At 37.1% G+C, this 21,780-nt stretch overlaps 2 protein-coding genes across 3 annotated transcripts; one reads left to right on the forward strand and one right to left on the reverse strand.

The window, feature by feature from the left end:
- The first annotated feature begins 3,791 nt into the window (after nt 1-3,791).
- LOC131320629 (alpha-galactosidase 3) lies at nt 3,792-11,396 on the forward strand. The gene is made up of 15 exons (XM_058351378.1): nt 3,792-4,181; nt 5,034-5,092; nt 5,579-5,635; nt 5,727-5,761; nt 6,068-6,171; nt 6,313-6,385; nt 7,046-7,104; nt 7,188-7,253; nt 7,345-7,428; nt 8,342-8,406; nt 8,511-8,593; nt 8,998-9,088; nt 9,305-9,363; nt 9,952-10,092; nt 10,964-11,396. The coding sequence occupies exons 1-15, from the start codon at nt 3,994-3,996 to the stop codon at nt 11,072-11,074; spliced, it is 1,275 nt and encodes a 424-aa protein (XP_058207361.1). The 5' UTR covers nt 3,792-3,993; the 3' UTR covers nt 11,075-11,396.
- A 2,104-nt stretch (nt 11,397-13,500) lies between these two features.
- LOC131320630 (uncharacterized) lies at nt 13,501-21,059 on the reverse strand. 2 transcript variants are annotated; one of them, XM_058351380.1, is made up of 5 exons: nt 20,688-21,059; nt 16,087-16,141; nt 15,797-15,979; nt 15,649-15,676; nt 13,501-14,135 (listed from the first exon to the last, which is right to left on the reverse strand). In XM_058351380.1, exons 1-5 carry the CDS (start codon nt 20,732-20,734, stop codon nt 13,801-13,803), a joined length of 648 nt encoding a protein of 215 aa, XP_058207363.1. In that variant the 5' UTR covers nt 20,735-21,059; the 3' UTR covers nt 13,501-13,800. The 2 variants fall into 2 exon arrangements, 1 of the variants encoding a protein (XP_058207363.1); XR_009198313.1 differs by lacking the exons at nt 15,649-15,676; nt 15,797-15,979; nt 16,087-16,141 and having other exon boundaries at nt 14,008-14,135.
- Between the last annotated feature and the right edge of the window lie 721 nt (nt 21,060-21,780).

The raw sequence follows: 21,780 nt of genomic DNA on the forward strand, positions 1-21,780 counted from the left end.
CCACCACTTATTATGAGCAGTAAGTCCGTAGACACAAATGAAGCATGCACAGATCGTGCATTGATCTTAATGTGGAATCCATTATGGGTCTTATAAAAATAATTTGAGCCGTTTATTAAATTTAAAACCTTTTTTTAGGGGGTTCTGTGAAAAATAAACTCAATCCGACACCTAAAAATATTCGATCTAATCATCTAACTTTTCACCTAGGTTCGAACCTAGATGAAGTGACCCTCACCCAGCCTCTTAAAATCTCCGCCCCTGCACGTGGCAATATTCCCCGACTATTGAAGAATTACTCTCCTTCCACACCTTCACCCTTCTTGTTCGAAACTCAGGAAAATGGTCGTGGCCACCTGCCTTGACAAGTGACAACAACATTGAAAATCTAAATCAATCCAGGGAAAATGATGGTCAATGACGTATTATAATAATTAATATCTGTTAAGGATATTTTTAATATTAATAAATGTTCTTAACATGTCCTTGACGGTTATTAATTATCAAAACACATCATCGGCCGTCATTTTCCCAATGAAATTCTAACCCAAAAGGAAAAGGAAACGGAAAAGGCTCGTCATTTGGTTGGGTGATTGACTTTGGCTTGATTAAAATAACTCCAAAATTTTGACATAAATGGCTAGCTAGGTAGGTAGTAGTGGATCTGAGAATATCTGATTTAACTTTCACATGGTAACTTAAAGTGCTTTGATTGGACCAACCTTGGACTTCAAAATAATATCAGTGTCAGAAACGTAACCATATGGGTTACTTTTTCTTTTCCACCATTCTTATCCAATTTTGGGTAAGCCAAACCCCTAAATTTCGGGCTAATATAGTCTGCGACGCTAACACCATGAGGTTGAATCAGATTATTAACAAGCAAATCATTTGTCTTAGACCCCGTTCGTTTTAGGATTTTGGATTTGAATTTGTATGTAATGAGTATAAAGAGAAATAGAGTAATAATTAAAAATATAAGTAATGATTGGAGAGATATAAAGAGAAATATAAGATTAATGATTGAAAAGATATAAAGAGAAAAATAAGAATAATGATTGGAAAGAAATAGAATAATGATTATAATCTAAAATTCAAAACCATTAAACAAACGGGGTCTTAAACCTAGTTCGTTAGATTTTGGATTTAGATCTATAGGTAATGAGTGTAGAGAGAAATATAGTAATAATTGAAAATATGGGTAATGATTAAAAATAGATAGGAATAGAAAAAAAAGAATAATAATTAAAATTTAAAATTCAAAATTCTTAACTAAATAAAATCATGTTTCCGAGTTGGTACCCCTTGGGAGGTGGATGCGTTGGTTCTAGACATTCGTGATTTAGCAACATCAGGGTGACATCTCGTTTAGATGGGTCCGTCGTTCGGCCAACGAAATACCTCACTTGCGGCTCTCGCTTTGAGAGGACCCCTCCCCTAAATTGGGTCCGCCCCGGGAGTCGCCTTTTTTTAATTTTAAAGCCTGATGTTTCGTTGGAGCCTGGCTGTTTCTGATGATGAAAAAGGAAAAGTCTGTGCCCTTGCCAGTGTCTTCTGTGAGATCAAACCTTAGGTCGCATAATTTGCTTGTCTGAATGTGAAAGCATCTTTCAATCAAATTTTAAATTACCAAATTTGTGAGATTAGAGATTGAGAGCGTGAGCACAGTGTAAAAATTGAGAGTGCGAACACATAACATTTTGAAGTATTATGTGACTAAAATCAAACCCTATTTGATAAAAAGGTATTATGTGACTAAGATCAAACCCCATCCTCTTTATCAAAGCATTATATTACAATTTTGTTTATTATGCGAAAATTTGTTCTGTGAATGACAATATGATGGTAATCGTGATAAAGACAATATGGATTTATCCAATTGAAAACGTATCAGTACAAGTAACCATTTGAAAATTCAGAACTAATTATTTTTCCTCTCTTTGTCTTTTCGTGATGCAAAAAGAAATAGATTAGTCACTAAGACCTTGTGGAGAATTTCATGGAATTATTGAATATGTCATGTCCCAAATTAGCAGATTAAATTAATAATGTACCAGACTCACTCGATTAAAAGTTTTCATATATCATATTCGAACTCGAAAGATAAATAAATTAATACATTAGTCGATTTTTTTAATTGCTACTCCCTATCCGTCACCATGAAATTAGTAACAAAAAAAAAAAACTAATTAATTTACTTTTGGAGTATTTTATAGTTATAATTAGGATGTGCTTGTCCATAGTTTTGCTGAAAACTGCACAAACGTGCAGTTGGCCATTTTTTCGTCTACTTGCATGCTGGACCTAATTCAATAATCGGTTTCGTTTACATTGTAGATCTTGTCGAAATGAATAATTGGGTACCAACTAAATTGTGATCGAAATGCCAGAATTAACTAGAACTGAATTTTTTCGAGTAGAAGCCAATTTTGATTTGTTTTTGTGTTTCGATCACATTTTAATTAGCACTCGATTAACATGATATCAAACAATAATCATGCGTTTCACAAAGATCTACAATATGGTCAGAACTCCTTCATCTCACTAGAAGTTCAGGAGTTCGAATCTCCCCATCTGTGTGTGTAGGTGTTCTTCTCTTAGAGGAGTTTTTCCTTTCTTTATTTGTTTCTACCTGATAGTGGGTTTATTTCTAGTATTGGTTTAGTTGTCGGGCTTAATTGTCTCGTAGACTCTCACAATTGATGTAGTATTGTGATTTTGTACTTTGTATTTCGTATAATGATATAAATTATCTCTCTTATCGATTGACAAAAAAAAGAAAGAGAGCTAAAAAACGACCAACTGCACAGCATGCTGTTTTTGACAAAACAACTAACAAGCTTAATCCTATAATTTTCGTCAACGTGAAATGGTTCTAATATCTAATTATTAGTGATATTAATAATTAAAGGAATATTACAAAAAAAAGAAGAAGATGATATTTGACTATTTTAGAGCATTTCCAACCCACCCATCAAATATTTTCCAATTGTTTTGGGTAATGTTGAAAAAACTCCTCCAGCCTACCCATCAAAATAGTACGCCAAAATTAATGAACCTTTCGCTCAAACCAAATAGAGTGACTCTACAAATGGTGGATCCCTACTCTAAAAAACTAATAAATTAATTAAATTAGAATATCACTCTTTAAAATGGTGGGTTCCTTCATTAAAAAAATACTAAATTATTCAAGTTTGAGATTAAAGTCACAAGGAGTGCTACATACACATCTTTCGACCACAAATCTGAACATAACTGTATCTGAAATTATTCGATGCAAGTGAACCACATACATCGAACAGTTCCGAACACAATTATGTATGAACTTTGTGGGTGAAAGGTGTGTTACCATGTGTAGGTAAACTTTCTCAGAAAATTAAGAGAGTGGCTTGAAGAACATAGGTGTTTTGGCAAAATAATTCATTTGGATTATTTTTGTGTCTTTATTTAAAATTTTTTGCTTTATTTTTTGTCTTTATTAAAAAAATTGAATTTCGATAACGACATTGTACTTTTATGGTTCCTATTTTAATGCAAAATTAATAAATGCAAAAAAAATATTAAATAAAGACAAAAAAAACAATCCAAATTTGCCAAAAGATCTAGCTCTTACTATGTAGCGATAATAAAAATAAATAAATAATAATGCTTCAAGTCTTTTTTGTAATTAAAGTTTGGCCAACTCAAATGTATTCTTTATTGAGTTTTAATAAAATTTTACGAAGTATATTATCTTGAAAAAAAATATTTAAATAATTAAATTAAAAAAGGACTGTTGAGAACGGATAAAAGGGCCCCGGATGAGGATTAAAAGCATGCTCTGAAATTGGAGCATTTTCTCCAACGTTGTCTTCTTCCGACTCAGTTGGCACCACTATATTCTTGTTTCTTGTCTTGGAATACCTTTCCTTGATTCTTCCCGTCCTCATTATTCCGATCCGGCCAACCGAGAAATAGGGAGGGGAGAGAGAGAGAGAGGCTACTAAAATCAAAATGGAAAGCTCCATGTGTATCCTGATTCTGTGTCTATCGGCGATCACTCCGGTAATCCGAGCACGTGTGGTGCCCGTGCCGCCTCTCTTGCAGAATTACGAGAAACCCAGTTCCAACATTATTTTTGACAATTCCATGTACGGCCTTCTGCAACTCAACAATGGCTTGGCTCGGACTCCACCCATGGGGTACCCTCTTTTTCTTTCCGTTTTCTGTTGTTTTTTCCCCCCATAAACTCTTCTGGATCAAGATCAAAATCGAAGTCTGATTATTTCTTGATCAGACTTTGGCTTTTTGGCTTCTGGGTTTTAATCCTTTTTGATTGCTTGATGGAGGGTTTGTGATTTTGCTACGCGTATAATATGAGTGGATTAGGAATTTGGGTGTGCTTGAGTTTTGAATTTCATTGGCGTGTTATGATTATTGGGAGTCTGCTCCCCCCACGAGGTTCTCCCCTGTGCGCGTAGCCCAATCCGTTGGGAGTATACACATCCACACCACAACCCAATATATACTGAGGCTCCGTTCTCTTGAACTTAACTTAAACTTAATTTAAATTTGAGAATTTTGTCATTATTTGAATTTTTTCGCATTTTTTTTTGGTTTTCCACCAAATTTTCTTGGCTTATAAATTCGTCTCGACGAGAGGAATCGAAAAAGAAAATATTTTTTACTTTTATCAAAGTATTTTGAGAAATAATCACAGAAAAAAATGTCATTTTTCGCTAAAAAGTGATTATTTTTCAAAATACTTGGGTAAAAGTAAAAAAAATATTACTTTTCCGATTTCTCTCGTCAAGACAAATCAATAACTTACAAAAATTTGGTGCGAAAAAAATTCAAATAAGGATAATTTCCAGATTTAAGTTAAGTTCTTGGGAACGGGGCCTGAATGACTCACATCCACTTAAAAGACTAACCATTTTTTTATTTATCTAATGTGGAACTCAATCTTTCACACATGTTCCAAACGATGATGTTAATATTTTTGGGGTCAAATTCAGGTAGGCTATTGATTTGATTATTTTGTTTTGGGGCAGATGGAATAGCTGGAATTTCTTTGCATGCGACATCTCTGAAACAGTTATCAAGGAAACAGGTATTGTCTATTTTTGTTGGAAGTTGGAACTTATAAGTGATAATCCCTATTCCTGGTTAATTAACCCATTTCATTGTTAGTGTTTACTGAATTGTGAAGTCCATTTTTTTCTTTTTATTCGGAGAAATGAAGAATGACTGGATTGACAGTTGAAACATTATACCCAGTGCTACGTTTACTAACAATTCATTAAGTTGTCAGGAATTAACTAGATAATGTTGTGGTTGGCCTATGTATGCCAACTTACTGTACTGATGCTAGGACACTTGCAATCGCTTCCTTGCGTTCACATACTTACCCCCTTGTAAAAGGGAAGAAGAGCACATATATTCTGACGGGGACTTAATTTGATTATTCTGTTTTCTAATCTCAATGTTACAGGTGTTTTGATATTTGTTCTTGTCTGGCTGACGGGGACTTATTTTCATTATTCTGTTTTCTAATCTCAATGTTACAAGTGTTTTGACATTTGTTCTTGTCTGGCAGCTGATGCACTTGTTGCAACTGGTTTGGCTGATTTAGGTTATGTTTATCTGAACATAGGTATTCTTCCATATGATTTATCTGTTTGGTTCTCCTTCACTAAGTGATTCTTCTGAATTCAAGCTAAACACATTCAGTTCGTTAAATGCAGACGACTGCTGGTCAGCTTCAGAACGAAATTCACAGGTCAATTTGAATGATAATATATTTATGTTTTGGGTCTTTTCAACATTTAGTTTTGTTGTATCGCAATAGCATAAGTTGCTATCTTGGTGGTCCTAGAAGCATGGATTGAATCCTAACCGGAGCCCCTGAAAATAAGACTTGAACAACATTATACCTTGTTCTAATCTATATCGAGACTGACTTTTTTTCCCTACCTTAGGGCATGGTAATGGCTGCTTTAGATCGAGAGGCCACTTTGTATTGACATTCACATTATCTTTGGGCAACTTGAACGTATTCTAAATTGGGTATAACTTGATTTCCCAGGATGAGCTAGTTCCTGATCTGAAAACGTTTCCTTCGGGAATTAAAGCTCTTGCTGATTACGTACATGAGAAAGGCCTCAAGCTTGGAATTTACTCTGATGCTGGGTAGGATAAATTTCCTAACATCGGTTCAGATGATTAGAAGTTAGGTTATGATTAAGTTATATCTTATTCTTATTTCAAGTTTTCCAAACTGCTGTTGTAATCCCCCTTCTTTCTTCTGACTTGTTCAACTGAAATTTGTAGGAGGTTTACATGTCAAGTGCGACCTGGATCAATATACCATGAAAATGATGATGCAAAGCTCTTTGCCTCTTGGGTTAGTTTGTGGTATATGTATCCAATTTATAACATATTGCTATGCTTAGATGTTGGAATTGAGTGCATGAACTGTATCTTTTTCAAGGAGCCTTGTGGATGTACTATCCCAATAAAGTTGCACAATTTGATCACTTCTTATAATACTGCAACAATATCCGACAGAAAATGTCATATATAGTATTAGGAACATAGACTTTAGGTAACTTCTGATAAACAACATTTGAGTGCATGAGCTGTATCTTTTTCAAGGAGCCTTTTGGATGTACTATCCCAATAAAGTTGCACAATTTGATCACTTCTTATAATACTGCAACAATATCCGACAGAAAATGTCATATATAGTACTAGGAACATAGACTTTAGGTAACTTCTGATAAACAACATTTCAATTATTATGGACTATATGTATAACTACCAAACTACCTGAGATCTGAAAATTACACTGATACCATGGCCATAGAAAATTTCCCATTTGTTGTCTTTCAGCTCATAGTCCGGGGAGTGGTCACAATCACAACCTCAAATTTAACAATAACTATAGCGTCTCGAAACTTAATAACTTTGAATGAATAGGATTCATGAATTTAGTTCAAAATTCTACATCTTTGTAACTGAGTAGCTTTCATGATTGATAGTGATATTCCATGGTGTTATTTAGGGTGTGGATTTTTTGAAGTATGATAACTGTTACAATCTTGGAATCAATCCAAAGGAAAGGTTTGGCCCATTTTGGTCTTGTTGAATTTTGGTCCTCATAGTCAACTGTATATTATATCTAATTTAACAGCTCTCATTTCCAGATACCCACCAATGCGTAATGCTCTAAATGCAACGGGACGCACAATTTTCTATTCCATATGTGAATGGTAAACTTGGGTTAACAGTTAGCTCTTACAGATATCTCAGTTCATTCACTGCACTGTAAGCGTATTCTCTCTTCTTTCTGGTTTTGTTTAGGGGTGTTGATGACCCTGCTTTATGGGCTGGCGAACTTGGAAATAGTTGGCGGACAACAGATGACATCAATGATTCATGGGCAAGGTTTGGAATTCTCAAACCGTTGTGTGTAGTGAGCCAAAGCTTACATTATTTTTCAGTTTCAAATGATCAAGTTTTAAATGGAGGAATATTTCATTAGAACTCGCTGGCATATTATCTTAATTTATTTAGTTGTAAGAGCGAAAACTTAAAAGATCAGAAACTACTTTCTGTGTATTGTCTCCCAAAGAAGATCAATGGTTTCATATCTAATGAGGAATGGTGAAATCTTTTGCACTTAGGCATTTATCATCTGACTTGCCTCGGCCTGATTGGAGCTCTGTACAATGCATTTAGTCTGATCAATCGAAGAGAACTTTGGGTCTTCTTAATTCTTCTGGAAGTTTGGTGTATTTTAAGATGTTTTGATAGGTTTGACGGTACTCTTAAAACAACCTGGTAATTGTAATTTGTAACCATAATGGTGACGCCCCAACAGCAGCGATTAATGATTTCATGGTATGAATGGTACTCTAAGGGCATATCTCAGTGATAGATCAGCACAATAGGCTGGCTATGGCAATGTACAACCTTTATGGTCTTGCTTCAAAACTCAGGCATCAAATCTATGGCGGAAACATGTGATGCATAATCCTTATCATGTGTACGTCTTTCATCAGCTGTTTAATTCTCATAGCGGACCATACGGATACGAAATCAAAAGGAGTAATTTGCTGCTTCCAGTATGATGCACATTCAGTTAAATGTATTTCGATTAGAAATTTCTCTCCTTTCCAATTAGCTTGTAATATTGGATGAGCTCCACTGTCTAATATGTAAGAAAGAACAACATCTATTGATTAAGAAGTCTTTAATTAATGAAGGAGTGCTTGTGACGTGTGTGAACACTTGAATTTACATTCAGATGCTGTCATTTCCAAAATTAACTTCCTTTTCCCCCTCTCTTTCTGTTTAGTATGACTATGATTGCTGATCTTAATGACAAGTGGGCAGCCTATGCTGGTCCTGGTGGATGGAATGGTAAGCATGTGATCTTTTAGAAAGTGTTCTGTATGTGGGCACAGCTCAGTCGCCCATTCTGCGTGAGAATGGATTTTCATTCTGCATATCTACCTCTCTGGCAGATCCAGACATGTTGGAAGTTGGCAATGGTGGCATGACTTACCAGGAGTACCGATCACATTTTAGCATTTGGGCTTTGATGAAGGTGCAGTTTATTAACTTCTTGATTTATTCATTTCTTGCTCTCTAAGTTCACTACGGTCCTCCTGAGGCTTATTTTGGTGGAACCAGAGGACCATGCAGTATCAGTACTTTATTTTTTTCCGACAGCTAAAATAAAAATCATTGCAACCTTCCCCTACGTAATTTGTATATCATTGAGGGGCCTTGTATTTTATGTTGTCACTCCTTTATCGCCCAAACTCTTGTATTTGGCCTCAGTATGATTATTCTTTAGGATTTCATTCGATTGATAATGGCGCACAGAGGATATAAGCTGTATACATTACCACTACCTTCTGGGTTTCTCAGCCATATATTTTAATTCCTTTAAGCTTTTCAGTTTGCTTTAACAAACTGAAAACTGGTTTGGTTGGATTGAACGTGCAGGCTCCCCTTTTGATTGGGTGTGATGTGAGAAGCATGACTGCAGAAACATTAGAAATAGTAACCAATAAGGAGGTCATTGCTGTGAACCAAGGTAGACTTCTGGGGCTCACTTTGGCTACTTTGTTTCTCTTTCATCGCAGGGACGAGAAAAAAGGAGGCTGTAGTAGTATAAGCTGCATTTTTGCGTTTTCATTTGCTTGTAAAGATATTGTTGCATGCCAAATAAAATGCATGCGCACAAGCATATAGTATGTGTATACATTGGGTTCCATGCTATGAAGACTTTGGTTTTTGTTTCTTTCTGCAGACCCACTTGGCGTTCAAGGGAGGAAAGTATATGTTTCAGGGACAGATGATTGCCTTCAGGTATTTCCTTCCTAGTCCTCTTTATTTCACTTGTAATGATGGTTACCGCGGAATAATATACCAACAAAATCTTTAGTAGTACCATCTTGGGTATTACTGGTCAATTGATATCAGTAAAGCATGACGTATAAGAACTTGAGCAATCACACAAATCATCTTTCATTAGCATGTTGGAGTTATATTTGCTTGTGTTTGTAGATCGCTTGGTGGGAAACACAGATCCAGCCTAATCAAATGCTCTTTCCAACCTTTTGTGATACCCAGCTATATGCACTCTTTGATCTTCCAATTCCCCTTGACTGGGCATTGTGTATGGAAGATTACGATCACTTAATAGAACACCTTGGTTTGCTAATCTGAAATAAGGTCAACAGATATTGTGGTAAACTTCCCACAGGCCTTAGGAGGAGTCCTTTCGTCACAATTATCTATTGGGGCGGTGTGTGTCATAACAATGCCTCATGTTTTATTTTTCCCCCTCTTAGTTTTAGCTTTCTTTTCTTTTTCTGTCTTTCTTTTTCATTATAACTTTTTGTCGATAAAAAGTGCAACAATAACTTTGTTTATCGACATGACTCTTATCTTCAGGTTTGGGCAGGTCCTTTGACTGGACATCGTATTGCTGTTGTCCTCTGGAATCGATGTTCAAAAGCTGCAACCATAACAGCTGCATGGGGTGCACTCGGACTTGAATCGTCTACCAGTGTCTCTGTGAGAGACTTGTGGAAGGTAAGAATACTGGCCCCCATTTCCACCTTGAACACATATAATCAGCTTTGGGGGGCTTAAGCTGTAGGTTCATATATCAGATCTGCTAAATTTCCCGAAAGAACACTGAAGTAGAGATTTACATAACTTGAGGCTATATTAGGATCAAAGATCTGGGCAAGGGAAAGGAGAAGGAAAAGAATTGGATAAGTTTCTAGTTTCTTTACTATCACTACAATACAACTCGAGACTTGTCCAATTGACATACGTAAGGCCGTTCATTGGTGGCCTAGTATTCGGACATCCAATATTTTTTTGATTCTGTATTGTTAAGGTCAATTTAAGTACTGGCTGCATCAGTCTGGGCTTGCTATACTACTTCTATTTACATACTCCTGCTAGTTAATTAGGGAATGGACTTGCTCAGCATGATATAATTGCTCAGATGTCTGGAATCACTATTTCTATTCAACATTCAAATTGCATAAGAAGCCTTCAATTTTAAGTTTAACCATATGATAAAATGTTTCCTGGCTGGTTTTTTTATTTTATTTTTTATAACTGGATGTCCGGACCAGCTTGCGTGCAACTTGACTAATTCCGGGACCCTGAGTTAACGACAGGGCAAATCCTCCAGTAGCCCCAAGGTTTTGGATGTTTGGCCCCCATAGCATTCGAACATGCGGCCTTATGAAAGACAGACACTTATTTGCTTTCTCATACCCGCTTGGCCAAACCCCTCGGGGTTAATGTTTCCTGGCTGTTGAACAAGTCCTAGAGCTACTGTTTTAGATATTTGTTTCATTGATCAAGTTAATAGTTTCAATTAGTCTAAAGCTAACGTGACAACTATCAAACTTCCTCTCATTCTTAATATTATAATTGGTTGCAGCATGAAGACGTCGTGACAGACGTAGTAGCATCATTCAGGGCTCGAATGGATGCTCATAGCTGTGAGATGTACATTTTCACACCTCAGACAGCGTCACACTCTGAGGTTTAAGTTTTTATACTATTACTGGAGTCAATATAAACAAAACAATAATATTACGGGCCTCATCCATCAGTGGGCGCTGGTGAAGGATTGAGAAGAAATTATCAGTGTGAAATGCCGTTAAGAAATTAGATGTGTATACTTTTATGTGGTGTATATTTGGAAGCATATTGCAGTGGTGACCGTTGTACATTGTTGTTATTAGCACTTAAGAGCTGTGTTATAGCTGTGAATACGATTATCTATGAACTTTTTCTGGTGGGAATGTAAGTATGGGAATGAAATTGTAGAGTGGGTGGTGGTTAAAATGGAATAGTAAAAACTTGAAGAATATAGGCGTTCCGGGAATCAGTTTTATTGATACCCAATTTGAAATCACATTTTACTATTAATTTTTGCCCCAACCAGAAATGCAGGTTCATGAACATATATCGATGAAGTGTACAGAAATTATGCAAAAGACTCAATTTTACAGTTCAAAAGAAGTAGGAAGCGCAATATATTGATTCATCACATTTTTCTCATTTATGGTATAACAAAAACAAGGAAGCACACCAGTATGGCGAAGGCGCACATATCAGAAGTTTGAAAGTGTAAACAATGGCAGACTTCTTCAAAAGAATCCATTTATCCATGCATAGCATTGGTCTAACTAAGCAAAATGCAGCCCCTAAAAGGTGAAGGTAGCCTCAGGGATCCTCTCTTTCAACGTGAGATATGCTGAAAACGAGAGAGAGGAACGCAGCCATGTAGATTGGCGAACAAGTGATGATGCAGATTGGAGAGCTCATCCCCTCCCCTCTTTAAATACAGAGAGAGAGAGCCATGGAAACTGATCTCGCAAACTTTCCAAGTAACACTTAGTGGCTTACGAATAAAACCATGCTTATCTTGAAAAATAGTTCATGCAAACCTTCATTAACTAATAACAAAACATCGGTAGCCACCAGTACAGGCATTGATACATTAATTTGGCTCTTCAATACTTACCTCCTGAGTCCTGAAAATGTGTAACCGAGAAAACAAGTTCCCACCTTTGTATGAGCAAAGAGACTCCACCTTCACTTCTCAAATCTTGGGAATGGCAGGCAGTGGCTACGCAAGAAGAAGTTACCTGTGAGTCGAGCAGCTTAGCTCATATCTTATTGGCAGCATTGTCGCTTTTTTTAAGATATATTAGATGAAGATGGGAAGTCCTTATCATCTTGGAGTCTGTACGGTTGTACTATAAGTCTGCGAAAATAACCCAGAAAATGCGAAACATATAAATGTCATCTCGAAAGTTATCTAAAGCCAGATAACTAAATCATTCATTTGATGAATGGATGGAACCATACATTTCTTTCTTGTTCCCAGGCGATTCTGCTGGCTCAGAGCCTTTGCTAGCTACTAAGGAAGAAAGGACAGATGGCGGAAGGCACCCGAATTCTATATTCTCTGATACGGGTGATGATTTCTGGGCTTGTGGGCCTCTACGGTGGACTTATTGGGCTGCAGACTTTTTGATGGCATGGCCTTCTTGGCGCCAGGAGGAAGGGGAAATCCTTCGAGTGATAGATCAAAGGCGCTACAGCTTTTCTGTTATGATTTCAGGGCTAAATTGTAAATAATTCTGGTAATTGGGAGCTTAGTGCAATTAGCTAATATTCTGTTTTGTTGTTAGGAGCGAGAAAGTTGTGAGGCGGTTAGCGAGGGTACCGAGTTGTGCTATATACGGCTGAGGCCCAATGTATTTTGTGTGGATTCTTTGTATTGTTTCTCTACTCTACTTTTGGGAAATAAGATTCAGTAGTCTCTCCTCTCTGTTTCTAATTTCTTCGGTGTAATCTCTCTTTCGTAGTCATAACATTGGTATCAGAGCCAGCCACCACTCTTGCGCAGACCAGCCTCCCCGGGCCGGTTGGCGGCTTATGCACCGTGGTCGTGGCACTGCCTGCTAAGTTGGCCACCGTGGTCGGTGGCAGCGGAGCGTGGTGGTTTGTTATGTTCCAGAGTCCCACATCGGCTAGTATGGGCGGCCATGTGCTCATATAACCATTGGGGCTTCCTTCCCTTGTAAGCCGGTTTTCAATGGTGAGTTCTACCCCAGTGGTTGTAACATTTTCTCCTCCATCTTCAAAGAAACGCCAAACTTTTCATTCCTTGGAGAAGATTTTAGAAGTAAACCCTTGCTCATCTGCTTGTAAGGAATTTTTCTCTGCAAATTAGAACATGCAGACTTTAAGGCTTAAGCTATAAGAAAAGATCAGATTTTAAATCAGATAATAAATAATAATAATAATAAAATCGAAAAAGAATATACCAAGTCAGGCGATTGTATGCTAAACTAGTACTCCACGTGCGATGCACGATTATGATGCCCATTGATTTGATAACTTTAAATATATATTGTGTGTTTGTTAGTTAAATTAGAATAATGCTGAAGGGAATATGGCTGATAAAAATTCAAAATGCATAGTGCATTGAAATGATTTATAGTGTTCCTTGGAAATTCGCAAATACATACAGTTATTGGATGAGGTGAACAGGCAGCGTTAAGTTCCCTGACATATTGATCTGCAAACGTTGGTACGATTTAATAATTACATAGATTAGAAGTTTAAGTTTGGTAGGGAAGAAAAATATTACAAAGATAAGAAGCCTATGAGTGTGCCTAACTTCTGATGTTTCAAACAAAACAGCTTTGAAGTCTGATGTTATCAAAAGCTGAACTAAATGAGGAAAGATCAAGGAGATCATTGTTCATTCTTCATTCCCAGAAGCTGAACAGTTCGGTTTGGTACTAAGCTTCTCTTCTTTCCAAAAAGTTGATGATTCTTCATGGCTATTGTTCTTTCTTCATTCCCAAAAGCTGAACAGTTCGGTTTGGTACTAAGCTTCTCTTGTTCCCAAAAAGTTGATGATTCTTCATGGCTATCAGTCTTTTTTTTTTGGGACCCAAGAGTCTGGTGCTCTTCTTGTGATGTTAGTTGCATGTGAGCACCTTCAAGTGCTGTTGAAGTTGACAAGCTATCCATTTTGAAAAGTTCTTTGCGTGCTTTCTTCAGGGATTGCTCAAGTGTTCTTTTACCTGCAAAAGGAATGACCAAGGGGACAAAAAAATTGACTCAATCTTAGCAGAAAAATAAAAGGAATGCAGGTAAAAACCCATTTGGGATATTCGAAGATCCATTGAAATTAGATGTGCAACTGTAGAATCAAGAAGTTAGAACCAAATAATGGAAGACTATGCTTTTCAAGTAGAATGCATATGCATGTGTGCATTGGTCCTGTTAATTCTTCATGTCTTTCCTTGACAATTTCCCGCCCCCCCTTCCTTCCTGTCCAACTGCTTGATCTTCCATGATACCCTTGACTTTTTCCACTACAAGTTAACCTCCAAAATTCCTGAAGTGTTGCCAACCAAATGTTTATGTCATTGACTCGTTTATTCAGTTACCTCCAAAGTTCCTGAAGTGTTGCCAACTAAATGCTTACGTCATTGACTCGTTTATTCTGAGAAACTCGAGGTAATCAACTTAGTATCAGCAGTCCTGGTAACAATTACCAAGTAATGCTAAACCTGTAGCAAATTTAGTGTGCACATTCCGAAATATGCTACACCATAGCAATCCGCAAATTTTTTGAAAAAAGTCAAATGTAATAACCTAAAATCTAGAGAGAGCGGAGTTTTGGCATAAGACACTGTAGTGGTCACATATTATACTCATAGGAATGTATTCTGCCTCTATGCATCAAAAATACTATTTTAAAGTATTCTGCCTCCATGCTTGCCCAATACTTTTGCAGCTATAAATATTATCACGGAAAAGCTTTTAAAGTTTGTAAAAATCACCCACCTGTGTCGCCATGTGTGTCCCCGGCATGTCCCACCATACAAAAAATTAAAATTTAATAGACACGCCACGTGGCATATCCCATACATTTTCCTGCATGTCCCGGAGTGTCTGACACACATAAGGACATCTCTAGGAGTGTGGTGCTTGTGTCCCCGGCATGTCCCACCATACAAAAAATTAAAATTTAATAGACACGCCACGTGGCATGTCCCATACATTTTCCTGTGTGCCCTGGAGTGTCTACATCTCTAGGAGTGTGGTGCTTCATTGGCTGGGTTTCGAGTCTGAATAAGGGTCAGATTCAGGTTGGCCTGATGTGGGGTTGGGCTTAAATCCAGATGGGTCATGGGCTAGTGGTTATTGAGTTAGGAGTTTCCATTTGCCTCAGATTTCTGAATCACGTAGTGTTGCAAACAGCCACAATAACCATCAAATCCCAAGCAATGATAATTTTCAATAGAGATGCCTCTCGTCAAGGCAGATGTGAAGAGACTGGTGTGATTGCAAGTTCAACTTGTGCTGCCGGACCATGGATGATACTTATTTTCTTTTCTTTTTTCTTTTGTGGGGTTATGTAGAGAAAGCGATGGAGGAAAACAAGGGAGAACAAAGAGAGAGGAGATCATATCTTGAGCCATTCTCATTCCCTAATTGTCTTATTCTTAAATAAAAAAAAAACTGAACTTATCCAATAATCGAGTACAATAATACATTTTGGAAATTGTCAATGGAAACTCCAATTACCTCTTATGATCCGCATCATACAGTCAATCTGTATAACAAAAGAAAAACCTAAGCAAATCAAACAAAGACCAAACTTAGCAAGATTATTCAAAGATAAATGGAATCTCCTGTCTTAGAAAGTACGGGATTACGGGAAGATCAAGTTAACCTGTGCGCGAACATATTGAACATTTCTTATAACAAACTGAGAGTCCTTGTGGTCTTCCCGTGCAAAGAAAACGCACATATGCACAGCCAAATCCTCCTCAATATTTGGATGGCAGACAATAGTGAGGTCAATATCTCCATCGGGAAGGTAGGTTTTCAGCGGCATTGAGCCAAGTGGGAAGACCTGCAAAATAATATAGATCTATTTAATTTTTGGGACTCGGTAAATACCTTTGTGCATCCACAAAGCTACGCACACTCAGCTGAGTCAGTAAGCCAAACCCCAGTTACCAAATCAAAGCATGGTTTCATGTTTCCTTTGAAAATTGAGTGCAAATATAGGCACCTGCAACGAAGTAGTCCCAGCATGTACATGTAACAATGCGTGGTAATTAATGCTACGTTGCACAGAGAGATAGATTTAGGGGAAACCATCAGAAAGAATGTGTGAATGTGACCCCACATTACAGAAATAGGAGGAAAGTTAGATATAAGACTCCGAGGACCGAAAGCACAAGCCTGACTGTTGTTGAAGCTTGTTCTTCAAGTTGGAAGCTACAAAATGGAATTTCCAGAAAGCAAGTCCAGTTTGCTCTTCTTGTGACGAACAGACCCTTCTGGAAAGCTAAGGCAAAGTTCAAAATCATACTGGAACAAATCAAAAGACAATCATATTTGGAGTTCCTTCGAAAATCCAACAGCTGAACAAAAAGATCAAAAAGCTCAATGGGACTCGAAAGCATGAACCCTGGGACAAAGAAGAACAGTGCCACAAATTTTCTAACGGTTTTGCTAACCTCCACCTAGTGATAAGCACATAATTCCAAACAAGTTCGGATATCAATGCATATCTCACAAATATTAATACACTTTCACAAATATGAATACACTTTCATCGGATATCAATGCATTTTTTATCTATTATCCCAACACCCTTTGGGCGGAGGTTAGAATAATCTATTTTCTAATCATCCAAAAGGAATAGGAAAATGCCAACAAATAGGAGTTACAAACTTTACACAGGCAAGGACTACTTCCAGTTACGAGTCTCCAATCACTTGAGTATCCTTTAATTCTCTCACGTTGCATTTCAGGAATAGAAAAATTGGCAGGCTAGTCCGTTCAAACGAATGCCAAGCCAAAAAAAGAATTGAAAATAAAACGAAATGGAGCACTAAGGTATGATTTTGGAGGGTTATCCTTGTTTGCACATCAAAACCAAGGACTACACTTCTACAATGATGACCAGCCATAGACAGCTATGCTTTCTGTGGAAATGATACATGTGAGACGATAAGGCGGGCTTTACGGAGAAACTACCATTATTCTAAAACAAAGAATTAATCGGCGATTAATCGCTAGTGGGGCCTATCCGATTAGGTCTGACTAACAATTAATCGCTGATTACTAATTAATATGCACTGATTAATCGCCGATTAATCCGATTAATCGCTCGAAGGTGGCAGACCGCACGACTAGCGCCTAGCGACTTTTAGAACATTGGAAACTACTTCATCATCATAACTTTGGACCTACGAAATATGATTGGTGCCAAACCAACATGTTAAGCATGACAACAGTCAAGATAGTTCTTACATCTCTGGATGATATTTCGTCTTTTACCAATGTAATTACAAAAATCTTTCAGAGAAAAAACACACCAAAAAAAGGAAACACCACCCATCCATGAAAAGAAAGAAAGACAATATTGGTGCATAATATCTCTCACCTCTGCTCCAAAAGTCTGTATTATTAACCTTTGAAGGTAGCTAATAACTTCCTTCCTCCTGTGCTCAGAAGCCCTACTTGGCTGTATCGCAGCCAATATCGCTTGACCACTGTCCTCAGCTAACAGCCAAGATTGAGCACCAATTGACATGTGCGATAATGCATTAGAAACAGAAGAAGTAGAGGCCGAGGACGACAAATTCTCTTCTGTCATCATTGTAGAGCCTGAAGTCTTGATGCCCAGAAAGGAAACCTCACAACCTCAATGCCCTGGCATGCTTACACAAACAATGACGTATATACAACACTGTCTAAGAGCTCTAGAATGACGGGTACTAAGAATTTAATGGCTTTCAGCGGAACTGGAAAAAAGATTGTTGGTTTCTGTCATAGGGGCTGCCTAAACAACAATTTAACAAATCTTCAAAGAAAGTCTAGGATGGACAATGAGAGATGAAAATGAAACAACCCATATCATAAATTGATTGTTCCATTTCTATGAAGCTTTGGGCACTGTGTTTTCAAGAATCCCGGTACACACTGGAGCCTTTTGGTAAGAAACAATGGGCTTGGAAGCTGTATAACTTTAATTACAATGGGAGTTCCTTGGAAAATGTTGGCATATGAAGCTCTTCTCAGGAAAAAGATGAAGGTTGAACAAATTCACTCAGACACAAGGAACTAGGTTTCTGGAAGGATTGTCTCTCCACAATGTGGAGAAATCAGGTGAAATGATGGAGATAAATGATACATAAGGAGAAGAAAAATTCAGCCATCTCCTTAAGATTCTAGAAATAAGAACCGTTAGAGGAAAGGTGTAGAATTGAGTTTGACCAGCAAATGAAGAAAATAAAATCACCTTGGAGATTGAAGTGGTGTTCATTCTTTAGAATTACAATAGCAAAACGAAAATCTTGATGAGTTGGTAAAAATTTTCTTTGATCAACAACAAAAAATCAATCTTTGAGAAAAATAAAAAAGGAAGAATGGGAAGTAAATTTCTGTTCCAGTTAATGCACACCTAGTACTTTCTCCTTTTGTCCTACTTGAAACTAATTGGTGATTGTGTTCATGTATAAAGATAACTATGCACTTAATATCCTTCCTGGTTGCTAAGTCTGAGGTCATCTTTCCCACTAATAACAGCTAATTTCATTAATTTCAGAGGAATCTTGCATTAGCCAATAGCCAACAACTGGTAGAATACAAATAAAAATGTTATTTTCAAGTGTGAGCTGGTTGGGAGCGACCAAAACTTACAAGGGAAAGGATTAAAACGTGTCTAGTTCTCATAGGTACTTCCTCAACGGAAACCTTCAAATTCATAAAAAGCAACTTGTTGCTTGGGAGGAGTTCAAAAATATGAGTGTTTTGTGGACCTTTTTTTAATTATCTGAACAATTCTTTTGCACCACATTCTTGTGCTTCTGTGTTTTCACATATTACAAGGCAAATTGTTTTCTTTTGATGGTTTGTGACTTAATGAACCCACCAACTAAATGCATTACATAATTTGGGACAACACTGGCACTGCTGTTGTAAGATAGAGACAATTGAAAGACCTTTACTATTTCGCACTTAAAGACACACTAATCTGATTTCTCCGCTCCACACCTGTTTCTTCCCGAGTAGGTTTCACATTCTTGAAAACTGATCCAAAATCGAGCAATTTAAAACAGTTCAACGTCTTCCATTCTATCACAAGGCTTGGGAAGATTGGATGGGCATAATCTAGTGGGGAAACAATTACTGCATGCAACTCCAAAAACCTGTACTGTAGAAGAGGTTGAACTTCTAAAACATATCTTAAGTTTTTCTGATATATAGCGCATACTTAGTTCCCAGGCAACAGTATTTTGCAATAGACAGTGAGGAACAAACTCTGCATCAGAATTTGAAATTTGCATGACCCCCATAAGTGAGAAAGTTTTAACAGGAAAATAATTTACACCACATGCAAAGTTTACCAGCATTGCCAGGAGATCAATATATACTACATAACCATGGTTTCGTAAGCTGTTTCTTTGATTTCTTCTTTGTTACTTCATGGAGAAATATAACCTCAAACATAAGAACAACAGGGAAAAGAAGTCAAAACTACATACTACGTCCGAAAAATCTTGTGCACCAACAATTAATTTCCACTACCATGCAATCTGCCATCAATACGTTCCATTTAAGTCAATAAAACCAGGTTAAAGGTTCAAAGAAACATCCTTTTGGACAACTCTTGACACTATAACAAATATTTGGAAGACTTCAACAATCACAATTGCCACCAAAAGACAAGGGTAATTGGAAGTTAATGCATGTTATAAAAACATCTTTGTCTACTAATGGTGATTTTTAGGGGCACCGAGCATGTACAATACGAGCAATTTGAAGCTTTTAACCTTTCAGTGGGTATCTCTTGTATGTGTAAATATGTCATCCACTATCTTAGAACACTTTCACACGGCACAATACCCCAAACCACCGAGTTATACCAAATAGCAAATAGTATGTGCTGTATAAACTTGAATAGTTTCTTTGCTTCAAAAATCTTTGCACCCTATCCAAATGGAGACCAATAAAGGTCACTTACTCACTTTCGCGTACTTAAATCTTGTGATTCGCATTACTACGAAGCCTTTGATTTTCAATTTTCCAAATCTTAGGAAGCCCTAGCGGGCATTGAACATCACACAACAGCCTGGTCTGACATTGTTTGTATTGGAGGTTTGCTCCATCAAATTTTCCATAGCTGAACCATCCATAAGCATCTCGGAGGACAGATGGAACTTCATAAAGATCATTAGGAGAGGTGCTGCCTCACACATTATAAATTTTCATAGGAAAACCAGGTGGCGCCCAAAATAACATATGAAAACAATCTCATCCATAAATAGTAGGAGTAATAGCAAACCCCATACATAACAAACAATTTTTCTTTTCTTTTCTGCCACATTTTAGGAGAAGCTACATTACCTAACCCGAACTCAACCCTACCCAACGCATCAACAAGAATATCAACATCCCTCCACATACACGAGTTGAACTCCCTATGTCGATGCACCAAAGTACAGGTAGGCTAACCGTTGGGCCACTTGCCCCGGTTCATAGATAGACTAACATATTGATATGACAATATTTGTAAATATGAAGCTCAGACTTGAGAGAAGTACCTCAATGACTGAAAGAACTGTTTCTTCCTTCTCTTATGCTTCTCCATCTCCTTTTTAATGCATTCCTCTTCAGTTTGGTTACTCGATGGAACCAGAAAAGTTGAAGCACGTAGTACTTGTAATCAGAACCGTAACCCTAGCCATTGTCGGACCTCCGAGAAATATGGTGAAACAGGACGCGAAACCCTTGACTTTGCGGGCTTGTGAACGATGAGAAGCTTCCCTTGGTAAAACGACCGTTTATGGTCTGCGATTTCAGTCAGTCAGTGGGCGCCGTGAAACAATCCGGTGAGGTTATTAACTTCGGGGTCGTTCCACAAACGAGAAAAAATAGTACATTTTTTCCAATTAAGACCCCGTTCCACTAACAATTTTCTTTACTTTTTTTACTTTTTGGTTTTTGTTCTTATTTAAATTTTTTTCGTATTTGTTCATTTTGCGCCAATTTTTTTTGACTTTTTGACAAATCAGAAAAGTAAAAAAAAATAATTTTACCCAAATATTTTGAACAATAATCACTTTTAAGTAAAAAAAGTCATTTTTTTAAAACTTTTTTAACTTAAAAGTGATTCTTGTTCAAAATATTTAGGTAAAAGTAAATTTTTTTACTTTTTTCAATTCGTCTCGTCAAGAAGAATCAAAAAGTCAAACAAATTTGGCGCGAAGCGAAAAAACGATCAAAAAAATTCAAACAAGGACAAAATCACACTTTTTTTATGGGTAGTGATAATGCTAAAACTATTTTTGTTGGTGTCAAAACTCCAGTGCATAAAAGTTTTGCACATTGCACATGGTAAAAACCTTTTATGCACTAGAGTTTTAGCACCAACAAAAACAAAAACAGTATGGGTATTGGTTGTGTTTGGTTGAGAGTTTAGTTTAGTTTAGTTTTGGTAGTGGGTGGAGAGAGAAATAGAGTAATGATTGAAGATAAGGGTAATGATTGGAGAGAGATAGAGAGAGATGGGAAAGTAATAATTGAAAAAATAGGGTAATGATTGGAGAAAGAAATAGGGTAATGATTGAAAACAAAACTAAAACTAAAACTAAACCACGAACCGAACAAAGCCATTATCATTTCCTTTTTCTAAAA

This window comes from Rhododendron vialii, chromosome 3a, assembly GCF_030253575.1.
Source record: "Rhododendron vialii isolate Sample 1 chromosome 3a, ASM3025357v1".
Lineage (NCBI taxonomy): Eukaryota > Viridiplantae > Streptophyta > Magnoliopsida > Ericales > Ericaceae > Rhododendron > Rhododendron vialii.

What these genes read in the sequence shown, in the direction of transcription:
- LOC131320630 (XM_058351380.1), bottom strand. Translation starts at nt 20,734, where the DNA reads ATGGAGAAGCATAAGAGAAGGAAGAAACAGTTCTTTCAGTCATTGAG. An exon ending in CAGTTCTTTCAGTCATTGAG is followed by an intron (nt 16,142 to 20,687) that starts GTACTTCTCTCA and finishes ACTTCGTTGCAG; the next exon opens with GTGCCTATATTTGCACTCAA. An exon ending in TTCAATATGTTCGCGCACAG is followed by an intron (nt 15,677 to 15,796) that starts GTTAACTTGATC and finishes TTTGTTATACAG; the next exon opens with ATTGACTGTATGATGCGGAT.
- LOC131320629 (XM_058351378.1), top strand. Translation starts at nt 3,994, where the DNA reads ATGGAAAGCTCCATGTGTATCCTGATTCTGTGTCTATCGGCGATCACT. An exon ending in GCTCGGACTCCACCCATGGG is followed by an intron (nt 4,182 to 5,033) that starts GTACCCTCTTTT and finishes GTTTTGGGGCAG; the next exon opens with ATGGAATAGCTGGAATTTCT. An exon ending in GGACAGATGATTGCCTTCAG is followed by an intron (nt 9,364 to 9,951) that starts GTATTTCCTTCC and finishes TCTTATCTTCAG; the next exon opens with GTTTGGGCAGGTCCTTTGAC.